Consider the following 12,853-nt stretch of genomic DNA (forward strand, 5'->3'; position numbering starts at 1 on the left):
AAGTAAGGACCTCAACCATAGAATTGTGACGGAAGCATGGCCCACATGGAAAGGAGCAGGAGAAGCTAAGTGCAAGCGAACATTTTAACAAGTTTAACGCAAAGAAGAAAGTACGTGCCTGGTAAGAAGCAGTCATAAAAAGAAATGGCGACCAGTTGCGGTGAGAAGGTAGGAAATATAGTTATTTTATTTCTTCCCCATTATGACTCAAGGCCGGACTATTTTGGCAGATGTCATCCGTCGATTTCTTTACTTCGTTCCCCAATCGGGTCGAGACTGTTGGTGTTGTTTGATTCTCCGTTCCCATACGGAATGAACAATTAACGTGCCTTAATTTTCATCCAATAACCACAAATCCAGTTGCATGTCAGTGATCCATTTTATTTTATCGATTTATTTTATTTTATTGAAGAAATATTACATCTTATTGCATAACCTTTTGAGTTCTTAACTCCTAATCATAAACTAAGACTTTCTGTTACATAATTAATGAAGAAAAGGTCAGAATAAGAAGCATATTTGTAGCCTATCGAGTCCTAATATTTAAAATAATATTCATGTCTGTGGAAATGCAAATTTGAGAGTTGCACTTTGAATAAAACATAAATTCAATGTTATTAGTTATTTGATGATAGGCACTTTGTTAACGGAAACGAATTGTAGTTGCACATCTATAAAGGTTTTTGTAAAAGCAAGAGTTTCGGCCTGTCGGTAAATTAAATCATATATACAACAGTTAGGATAATTCCTCGATAAGTATTTAATTAAGCGACACGTTACGCAGACGGACTCTGATCACTGAAGACAAAAAGTCAACTAATTCAAAGTAATATCCAATTGATATCAATTTGTATCAGTATTATATGTGTATTTTATGGCTTGTTTATATAGTAATGAACATTGATTTTTCTTTGGTAATTTGTTTAGATAAGAATGAATAATGATTTGAATGTTTATATGTATGAATATTTAGCTATATGATATATGTATATATACGAATATTAAGATCCACAAGTGCACTTCTATCCTATTGTATCTTTTCTATAATTTCACGTTTCCATTCCCATTCACTAGCAAGTCATGACTTTTAAAGTAAATCAAAATTGTCCAATCATAACTTCTCTACAGTCTTTTCATTTTTTTCTATTCTATTTTTTTTTCTTAATTCTTCTTTAATAATAATATCTGGAGGTGATAAATAAACTTCAATTTAAGTAATAGCATTCTGTTTGCCACTGTTTAGTTATAAGCAGAGAAATTAAAATCTCATTTACTGTTAGAAATTATTCAAAAACATATATGATAGTAATTCAGATTAATTGTATTTTTTGAGCCTTAATTGGAAATTAATTAAAAAAAGGAACTGTTAATCAGGTATGAAATGATTCAGGAAATCACATAATTGTATGCTGAGATAAGAAACTAAATTCTCTATTTAACGTTCTCAGGTGGAATCCTTCTGATTCCATAAAAATAATTCAGGTATTGTCATTAACATTTTCAAAAAGCAAACAATGGTATTGATTTCTGTTGAAAAGATTTGTTTTTCTTCTGTTATTTAATTTTTTTTATTGTTGACTACTCTAAATTGTTATTCCATTCACTAGTAATTACCTTTATTTTTAATTAATTAAAATTTTATTGCTGTTACCAAATTTCTGTGTAACTTTTGTTATTTAAGCAGAGTAGATTTAAATTCCTCACCCCTGCTAGACATGGTAAAAGTATTTTTTTTTTGTTTGTCTTGACATTACCAGTAATTTGGGAGATGCCTGAACTGACCACCACAGTCATAATTAATTTGAGTTATTTTGAATTATTTCGATTTGATTTATTTCCATTATATCTTTTCAATAAATCAAAAATCTATTGCAGCATTCAGCACTTGAATTTTTATTCAAAAATTCACTTGCTTCTCCAAGTGGTAGTCAGTACAGTCTGTCCCATAAAAACTGCATTAGCGAGAACATTTTCTTTCAGCTTTGCAGCGTGTGACCGTTCTGTGGAGGTTGCGTAAAACAGATGTTTATTTTGTTTTATTTAAATTCTAATTAGCTGCGCAACTACTTTTTCCTAGCGCCCTGGTAATACCGTTTTGGGGGAAAAGTAGGACTTCGAAATCTGTATATCATTAGAAGTATTACCTTTTAAATTTCTCTACGTTTCGTGAATCGCTAATTGAACATTAGACTTGGAGACCTGAGGTTCAAGCCCCGCGGCGTTAACTTCAGCTTTCCATGATTTAGTTTACTATCGCACCGGTGCACTTTTCGGAAGCAAACCATCAAAAGCCCAGCCTTGGTAGGCAAATATAAATTTACATATTAATTTATTCAGATCTGGCGAACCCTAGCATAATGCATATCATTATGATAATTATCACATGCTCATATTCAGGAATCGAGGTCAAATTTACATATCTAATAAATTTGACCGAAACCAACCTTTACAAAACTTGGCGCAACCGGACTTGGACCAAAGTACCCCGTTACATTACTTTCACGGTGAAATTTTTCCCGATAATTTGCTTAGAAATGACTCGAGCTGCTTAATCCAGATTTCATAAATAATTTACAATACGGCATAAATCGTTTATTCTCAAAATTACAGATAGAATAGTTTACCTTTGCGCGTAAGTTTCTCCCGATGACCATCGGAAAAACAAGTCAGGAGATGTTTGTTATTTATATTTCATAAATAAATATTACATAAAAAACCTAATGGTATAATTCCATTATCCTGAAAATCTAGAAGTGGTATATCACTTTTGGGAGTAAGTTTTACCCTGCATTTTCTCAAGAACGACTCAGGCGATTTTATTCATATTTTATAAATAAATGTTTTATGAAAATACTAACAACATAGCATAACTCAATTGTTCTGAAAAGATCCACAAAGGATACTTTATTCTTGGGGTGACTTTTTTGACGACTGTCTCAGAAATTACTTAGACGCTTCTGCTCATAGTTCACTTACAATTATTTCCTTCATAATTCTAATATGTGGCATAAGTTATTTCTAACGGAAATATGACTGACTAATGGGCCTAAAATTTCTTCGAACAAAGTTTTCCAAAACCCATTATTTTATTCACATTTTGCAAATATATGTTTCAGTAATAGCTGCAGCCTAACACGAGTCAGTTTTAGAAATTCGAGCGAGAAAGTTCAGTGCGCTTGCTTCATATCCTTTCTTAAATATATTTTTAAATGTTACACCTAATTACAATTTTCCTAGCAAACTCGAAACTTCTTTTTAAATGTGACTTGTTGTGGCCAAATGTTTCAAGTGTTTTGTTCTAGATTTGATTCCAGTGAGAGCTAGTGTATGTTCATCCAATGTTAAGGTATAGGTGACACGTCGGTGCAAAGAAAAAAGTGTTTAAACGAGCCTAACCAAGCTAATCAATAATACAAAGAAATAATACAATGTTACGAAATTATCGAAGAAACGTTGTTAATATTAGGTAGTTGCGACTGAAATGTCCAACCAATGATTGTCAATTACAAAGATTAAAAAAATGAAAAATACAATACCAAGTAAATTAGTGGTCTCTAGGTAAAGCTATCCTACTAAGAAGTGATTGACAAACCAAAAAATGTAATCACTAGGAAACATGTTAGGATAATACAGTGGGGGAGGGAGAGCGGCTCCCTACCCTTCGATTTAGTAATAAGGTTCGCAAGAATTTTATAAAAAAATAACAATACGGCAAATCATGGATAGTCTGCACCTTCGTTTGAGGGCGAGAATTGAAGTTCGTATATAGGTTTGCACAGAAATTAACATCAGAATACAATATCTGTTGAACATTGGTGAGGGCTTGCGGACAGGTTTGCAGTGCATTTCACGGGACTCGATATTGTAACGGTCCTAGTGAACTCCTGAGCCTTCCCCACTGTACACTGTAAGTTAAATTCGTGCTTAATTAAAACTCTATTCGCCTTATGCAGAGTCGTTTTGACGTATGATTAGCATCATGCTAAACGGCCGACTACCTGCAGAAAAATTATGTTAGTCGAACTCTTTAATACGGCACTAATCACGCTTCATTACGACTCTGCATAAGGCCCTATTTGTTTAAATTTAAAACTGTTGACCGTTATAACCTATGCACAACGGGCAACAATCCACAAGTAATTCTTTGTTTTCGCCTTTGTTTTAGCCCCATAAATGTTTTTGTTCATAAATTTCTTTGTGTATGGTTTTGCATATGCGTGGTGTGACTATTAAATTTTGACTTCTACGCCATATGTATCTAATTACATCCACACGTATAGAACGAACACATCAAATTTAGAATATATTGTTTGCAGGGACGGATCCAGGATTTTATGAGGGGATGCACCGTAAGTTCCAAAATTGAATTATCGCATGTCACTTTGAAGAGTTCCAGTCTAATTGAAACTCTTCAAAGTGACATGCGACAATATTGTTTACACCTGACATCGCTGATACATAGAACGGGAGGAGAGTATTTGAAGCAGGGTGTCAAGTTTTGTGCAGGAAAAATAGTTCTTCCCTCTTCCTGGCTTGTTTTCTTCCCTACTTGATAAATGTTATTTTGCTTTGTTTGCTGAATCCTTTTCCTTCAACCTTCAGAAAATCGACTTAAACTATTGCATTTGCAAAACTTCTCCTTCTTTTAAGCTCCAAACGGAAACATAACGAAAAGAAAGTTTCGGAAAGTATTGCTATTTTCACTGCTTGCTTTTAGTTTTAGACAGTGTATATTTACAACGAAGGGGGTACACGTGCATCGGTGCACCCCCTAAATCCGACCCAGATTGTGTATGGAAAATCACACATACGGCGCTGCAAGAAGAACTGTATGTATGGAATTCCATACACATGGCAGTCAACCTGATAAGAAATGTATAATAGTAAGAATTAATAATAATAATAATAATAAACTTAAATTAAACGATCATTTACATAATTTATAAACATAAGTTAACATATATTAACGCATGTAAGTGCGATGGACTTAAGTTATTTTACAACGGTACGTTGTTGTATATTTGTACATTGTTATCACTTGTAAATTTTGGGCGTAAAGTATTTTTATATATGTACTAAACTATGTTATTTCAAGAAGAAAAAGAAGTCAGTTAGATATAATATCGATATAAAGAAGATATTTATATGTTGTCATAGCTTTTAAAAATAATAGGATTGTGGATAAGAGGTTGGCAGGACAACCGGATATAAAATAAATGAAAACAATGGCAACGTAGCTTCGTTTTATTTAATGGCTCAATAACAATTTTTAAGAACCGTTATATATATGGTAACGGAACCCGGGAAGTGAGTAGTTGTCGTTCGTTTTGAAGTAAAGTAGAAGCGAACAACATTGAGCCAATTACTAATTGTACCATTTTGAGAAGTGGCCGAATTATCTATAGAAACGTTATGAGTACTGCAGATAGTGAAACGAGTGGCACTCAAGTAACAAATTCTTCAGACAACATGATGGACTTATTAAGACAAATATCGCAACAAATCAAGATCAAGCTCAACATTTTGATGAAAAGCTTGAACAATTCAGCAACACAATGATGAAAATCTAGAGCAACTGCAGCAACGCAATGATGGTAAGTGGGACCAAATACAGTAACAATTAAATCAGATGAACCAACAAATGGCTGCCAAATTTGGTTATTATGATGAAGATATGGAAAAGATGGTACAGAGATGCACAGAAGTTCAGGACACAGTTGATATTATAGGAACTACGGTAAATGAACATGCAAATAAAATTCGACAGTTACGGGATGAAGTGAACTTCCTTAAACAAAAGTGTATTTATGAAGGTGCAGTGCAAGATGGTGGGCACATGAATGCTGTACATCCCACATCTGTCGGTTGGGAATCTACATGTAATCCAAGAACAATTCTTGAAGATAATCAATCATCGAGCTATAATGAAGACAGTACCGAAGGAGAAAGAAGAATGATGCGATCATCCCATCAGAAGCGTAAACACTACAGGTATTTAAAGGTTAATACAGGTAAATCATTACGGTTTAGTGAAGTGAAAACACTTACAAAATTTAGTGGTGTACCGGAAGACATAACAGCGAGGGGATTTCTTGAAAAATTCGAGGACGAATGCGAACTAATGGGCGTAGACGAATCTCAATATTTAAAGTTACTAACACATATATTATTGCCACCTTGTCTAACATGGTCTAAGGCAATTAGGAATAGCCTTCGTACATATTCTGACTTAAAGAACGCTCTGCTATCTAATTATTAGAACGAATTTATGATAGCAAATAGAGACGCATTACTAAGAACGAAACCCTTCAATCCCATGTTACATAGAAGTATTACAGAATTTGTGGTTTCTACATTTAACGAGTTGAGAGCGTTAAATCCGGGTCATCCAGAGTCACAAATCATTGCTTCTGTCCGGATTTTATTACCTTTTAGGTTACAACAGCTACTGTCAGTGCAATGTATCCATTTTAACCATCTGATAATGCTCGTCCAAAATTATGAAAGTCAATCTGTAATACAAAATGGTAATAGAGGACAAGACAGAAGTCAAGGCAATTCTGGTCGTAATCACATACAATATGCTCCAGTGCGTAACTTAAGTATACAACCAGGAAATACTTCCAATTCTTATTGTTTCAATAGCAGAATAAACGATCGTAATGTTACCGGTAATCAGACGCAACCGAATCGAAAAAACGTAAAGAGGAATTTTAGAAATAACAACCGGAATTTCAGCAGGAACAACAATCAACGCTTATCTATACAAAATCGATTTAGAGATGGCAGTAATCACACGCATAGAAATCCGAGTGCTGTAACCATGCATAATCGCCAAGAAAACACCCAAGATTGTGGAGTGCAGAGTAATTTAACCGAAGTTATGAATCAAAGTAATTTAAACTGGACTGTGCTGATGTGGAAGTGGTTGAACCCATGTCAGCGTTAGATACTTCCAATCAACTTTCTGATTATGAGACTGATTTTAAAACCTTAGATACAAACGCCGTTTATCAATACCTATCAATTGTTGTTTAAGATATTTTACTTTATGTTGTTTAATCTTTGAGTTTATATCTAAAATAGTAATTTCTCAAATTATGTCTACAAATGCCTTAATGTTATGTGTATTACTTCATATATGTGTTTCATACTATTTCTGTGTTTTCCTATGATTGCCAAAATGCAATATCAATCACATTATTCATGTTGTGATGTTAATAAGACGTTAATTATGTTCTGATTATTATCGATATCTCAATCTTAATCTATATTTTGTTTAACTATATCTTATATTCGATCATCTTGTGTTCAAAGAACAACTATATGAATATCATATACATCTTTTTCAAAATCATCTTCATGATGCTTAAATAAATAATTATTAATTTGTAACAAGCATTTAATGTACCCGAAAAAGGACTTAAAATCAAATAACTTGTAAATCAAATTTCGAATGTGCCTTATCGTCGTTGAAACGTATAAATAAATGAAGATTATGATAAAGTTTAAAATAAATGTGATAATATTATTATAAAATTAAATATGAGATATATGTATATTTATATGAATTGTAATTTTCAAGTATACGAGGTGCATTCGAAAACTCGAATGATTGATATGTAAAAGTCAACGATCCAGAATTCTTTGTCCTTTTATTTGAGTAAATGAATAAAAAGAAAAGTCCGTCGGGCGCCATAATATACAACAGTACGTTGTTGTATATTTGTACATTGTTATCACTTGTAAATTTTGGGCGTAAAGTATTTTTATATATGTACTAAACTATGTTATTTCAAGAAGAAAAAGAAGTTAGTTAGATATAATATCGATATAAAGAAGATATTTATATGTTGTCATTGCTTTTAAAAATAATAGGATTGTGTATAAGAGGTTGGCAGGACAACCGGATATAAAATAAATGAAAATAATGGCAACGTAGCTTCGTTTTATTTAATGGCTTAATAACATAATTTAAAGAACCGTTATAATTTCTCCCTCTCTCTCTCTCTCTCTCTCTCTCTCTCTCTGAACAAAAGAGCCTTTATTGTGACAAGGCGTAGAAGAGTACTTGTGGCACTCATGACTTTGGGTAGTGTGTGGTGAACACATCGGATCCCTTTGTAGTTAGTCCTTGTCCTAGCTTTCTAGACCGAATGCAATTATTCCCGGTTGAAAATACAAGAAAATAGACCTTTCTATTACTGATTATACTCATTCTCTTAATGTGATACTTGTGTCTGCTAAAGTGTATACAGACACCTCATCCGTGGAAGAATCGTTGATAATAAAAATAAAGAAACTTGACAAATATTCTTGTAAATAACACTTAAAAGTTTGCGTCACAATGTTCACTTTGCTGGGCATTACACCAATTGTGTCACACTGAAATTTAGGGTATGGTTTTCTAATTTTTCCCAACAATTTCAATTGCTTCAATTGAAATGAATCTATAATAATAAAAAAGAGAATTTAGTCTTCTTACCCTTCGATTCAGAAATGAGGTTCGCGAGAATTTTAGAAAAAATAATAATACGCAGAATTTTTTAGAGTAGTTTGTTTATTCGAATTTATATACTTCCTGCAATTGTTTGGGGTTGAAATTATTTGAAATGAAACCTTTAAGTTTATGTCCCACGCTTATGAAGGCTAGGCTAAAGGGGACGGTGATGATGAGAAATGAATGAAATGGTGCAATGAAGAAAACGGGAGAACCCCGAGGATACCCACATACATGGTGTTTGTCCACCATAAAGTTGTCTTGGCGCTAGCTGAGATCGAACCAAGGATTCCATGCACCAGAGGTGAACGATCTATCACTGAGCCATCGCGGCCACTCTGAAATTATTTATAGGAGAGAGGGAATGCTTTATGAAAACTTGATAAGCAACACATTTGTTAAAAAGTACCGGCTTTTCGTGAAATATTGATTATGCTTTCCTTCAAGCTTTCCAATGATATTTGGCTTGTAGGCTAGTTGGAATCACCCAAGGGCAAGTGGGTAGATTCACTCCTGGTTAAGGTTCTTATATCAGGAAAACCCAAGTCAATAATAATAATAATAATAATAATCTTAAATAAATTAAAAACTCTCTGGGCTTAGTGCATTGGCACAATTCTACGAATTAAAAAGAATTTGTTTCTTTCTCATGTAAGTGTAGAAGGACTTAATCCCTGTTGCTTTCAATATACCAAGAAAGTGTCAAACTATCAAGTGATAAGTTACATACAATACTCTAAGCAATATCATGCAGTATAGAGTCTACATTTGTCTAAAGAACACTTGTTTCAGCAAAAAAAAAGGAAGAAAAAAACAGAAAATGCTCAGTTTTAATTTATGTAGAGAGTTTGCTTTTGTGTGTTTATGTGTTAGACCCTCACGCAAGCACTCGCACAAAAAAAAGAAAGAAAAAAATAGCAGTAGTCTGTCTTTGTGAGCTAAAACTTGGCACAGATGTTCGGAATGATGTTTTAAACAACATGCTAAAAGTCCCCTGAAATCCTACGTGATCTTCGTCGCCATATTGAAAAATTGCGGCCGGAAGTGCCAAATGAACAATACCAGATAAAAATAGCAATATTTTCGCTATGGTTGAACATAAAGAGGTAAACTTAGTGTCGTTTTATATAACATGGATATCACATTATTATTTTTTTTATAGAGAAACAATTTTTCGTAAAACGCATACTTTTAGAAATATTTAGCTCTAAATTCTGAAATTCCGAAATTTACCGTCAAACTTATTTCCGATTTTATTGAACTTGGGAAGTAATTATTAACAAGTTAAAATTTGACATTGATGTTGGTAAAGATTATTTAAATGACTTACTAAAATCCCACAATTTCTTTGTTCGCCATATTGGAAAATGTCCAAATGTTCGAACTAATTGAAAGATAATATTTTGTTAAGTGAAATACAAAATCTGGACTGGGCTAAATATTTGAGAAACTGTCAATGCAGTCGATACGAAGTCAATTGCGATCAAGGGGCGAAACATTAAGACGTGTTTAAGGTTGTCGTCCGTCATCTTGGTAGCCGCCATCTTGGAATCAACTTGTTTATTTTAAATAGCATTATGATCATGTGACATATTAAACAACATCCTAATTTGAAGAAAAACTCAGTGGTGAGGTTATTTTTCCAAAACCTATAGGTTTTTAAGCTGTGAATAGATTTAAGACGTTATGTAAGAAATGCTGCGAAATTTGCTGTGCGAAGTTTCGAATTAAAGGATAAAGTAAAAACAAGCTTTGTAAAATCTCACATTACGTATTCTTTAATAATCAGGAAAGGAGAGAGCTAACACACAAAAGACAAATACAATCACATGACATATTCAACATGCCAACGTTCTGTTCTATGCATATCCCTAACCGTGAGATCAGTGCTTGTGCACTCTACGAAGCACATTTCGTGATATTTGTTCACAGACCGTAACGATTCTCCTTTTCAGGTAGCCAATGTTATTAATTTTACACTGATATACAATAGCTTTAAAGTGCCCCCAAAGATAGAAATCAAACGGAGTTAGGTTGGGGGATCTTGCTGGCCATTCAACTGGTCCATGTCGACCTATTTAGCAACCGGGAAAGTGTTCATGAGTCATCGGCTACATTTCGACCATAATGCGTCCATGCCTCATCTTGTTGTAATATTGACGAAATCGCTTTTCCTTGTTCAACAAAAGTGGCATAAGAATGTTTTCAAGCATATCTCCGTATTGTGCAGCATCCAAGGTCCCATCAATGAAAATAGATCCAATAGATCCCTTCAATGAAAACAGGTTCAATAAGTTTTTCGTCCCATATTCCACACCATTTTCTTAACCTGCACCTTGCATCTTTGATGTATCTATCTCATTAAGATTTGTATTAGCCCAGTACCGAGAAATTCTACGGTAAAGTTTTTTTTAATCTGCAACGGTTTTGAAGTCGTGGATGGATTTAGGATAGATTATGTTATCATTTAGACTTTAATTTTGTTGTGTGTGGTACATTGTATAGACGGGAACCGACTCTCTCTTTACTTTTTTCTTGTAGGTAGTACAGGATGCTGGCACCTACTCGGGTGGTAAAGTGCACCGAATGGCAGATCTGTTTTTGAAATAAAGCCTCACACCTCTCTCACCCAAGTCCGACTTCGCCTTCAAGTGGTGGTGCTGTTAACCCTTACCGGAGGCAGGGTATAAAACCTCTATGGTAAAAAAAAGAATCCCTGTGGAAAGTAAGGGGACGGAAGAAGTCGGGCCTGATCCTCCAGGTTGGGGGTTGGGCGTCAGGCCGACAACCTGGCCCCGGAAAAAAAACTACTGTTAGAAGACCGGAAGAATCGCCTCGGAATGGACGGATCAAGGGGAAGATGGACCGGAAGCGAAAAAAGGACAAAGAACTGGTACTCGGTACGTGGAATGTTAGAACACTACATAGACCGGGGGCCCTGCAAGAACTAACAAACGAAATTCAGAAATATAACATAGACATATGTGGCATACAAGAGATGAGATGGGACAATAAAGGCATTCACCAAAGACAAAAGGAAACCATCTATTTTAGTGGAAACAACAAAAAGAAAGAATTTGGAACGGGATTCATAGTCAGGGGTCAAATACGTAGTAAAATAATTAGCTTCACGCCAGTCAGCGACAGGATATGTAAAATCAGAGTAAGAGCAAATCCAAACAACATAACCATTATCACAGCCCACGTACCAACCGAAGAGAAGGATGATAGAGTCAAGGACGAGTTCTATAGCCAGCTGGAAAAAGCATATGACGAATGTCCGAAATATGATATGAAAGTAATTGTTGGTGACATGAATGCAAAAATCGGTAAAGAAAGCTGTTTCTACCCAGCGATAGGGAAATATAGCTCGCATGAAACAACAAAAGGCAACGGCATAAGGTTAATTGACTTTGCAGCTTCCAAGAACATGACCATATCTAGCACATGGTTCCCACATAAAAGAATACACAAGGTAACATGGAGATCACCGAACGGGAAGACCGAAAATCAGATTGACCATGTTGTAGTAGACAGCAGACATAGTTGCAATATACAAGACGTGAAAACAAGAAGGGGAGCTAACATAGACTCCGATCACTATTTGGTAGTAACCCGTATCTACACAAAAATAAGCACACAACGGAAGCCCAACATGCACCAAGTCAAGAAATGGGACATAGCGAAATTAAGGGACGAACAAAGAGTCAACGAATATAGGAGCAAAGTCACTCAGTATATGGAGGAAACACAATGGACAGGAAAACAAAACGTCAACGATATATGGGCATCAATAAAAGACAACATAGTTAGAGCAGCAGAAGAAACAATCGGAGAAAGGAACAAACCTCAACGGAACGACTGGTTTGACAGCGAGTGCGAGATAGCAATAAAGGAACGGAATGTAGCTAGGAACAACATGCTAACTCACAGAACAAGGGAAAGACAAGAAATTTACAATGAAGCCAGGAGAAAAGCCAAAAAAACTACTCCGACAAAAGAAAAAATCCAGTATAGAGAGCAAAATAGCAGAACTTGAGAACGTACAATATAGAGGGGAAACAAGGTTCTTTTACAAGGAAGTTAAGCAACTAAAAAGAGAGTTTAAGCCATACTGCACTGCAATCAGGGATGAAGGCAACAGCATACTAAACTCCAAGGAGGAGATACTGAACCGGTGGTCTAGATACTACGAAAGAACTTTTCACGACGAACCAGATGAAACAGCTCAGACAAATTTCGAAAACAAAGAAACTAGAGAGATGCAAACAGAGACACCAACACTTCAAGAGGTTAAAGAAGCAATAAAAAAATCCGAAAACAACAAAGCACCGGAAACTGACACAATAGCGG

General features: G+C 34.8%; 1 protein-coding gene across 1 annotated transcript; it reads left to right on the forward strand.

Moving 5' to 3' along the window:
- Window positions 1–11,360: 11,360 nt before the first annotated feature.
- LOC145683105 (protein CFDP2-like) lies at window positions 11,361–12,539 on the forward strand. The gene has a single exon (XM_081754464.1). The coding sequence runs from the start codon at window positions 11,361–11,363 to the stop codon at window positions 12,537–12,539; it is 1,179 nt and encodes a 392-aa protein (XP_081610590.1).
- Window positions 12,540–12,853: the final 314 nt, after the last annotated feature.

Source organism: Thermobia domestica, chromosome 4 (genome assembly GCF_964235325.1).
Source record: "Thermobia domestica chromosome 4, izTheDome1.hap1.1, whole genome shotgun sequence".
NCBI classification, from domain to species: Eukaryota; Metazoa; Arthropoda; class Insecta; order Zygentoma; family Lepismatidae; genus Thermobia; species Thermobia domestica.

What these genes read in the sequence shown, in the direction of transcription:
- LOC145683105 (XM_081754464.1), top strand. Translation starts at nt 11,361, where the DNA reads ATGGACCGGAAGCGAAAAAAGGACAAAGAACTGGTACTCGGTACGTGG.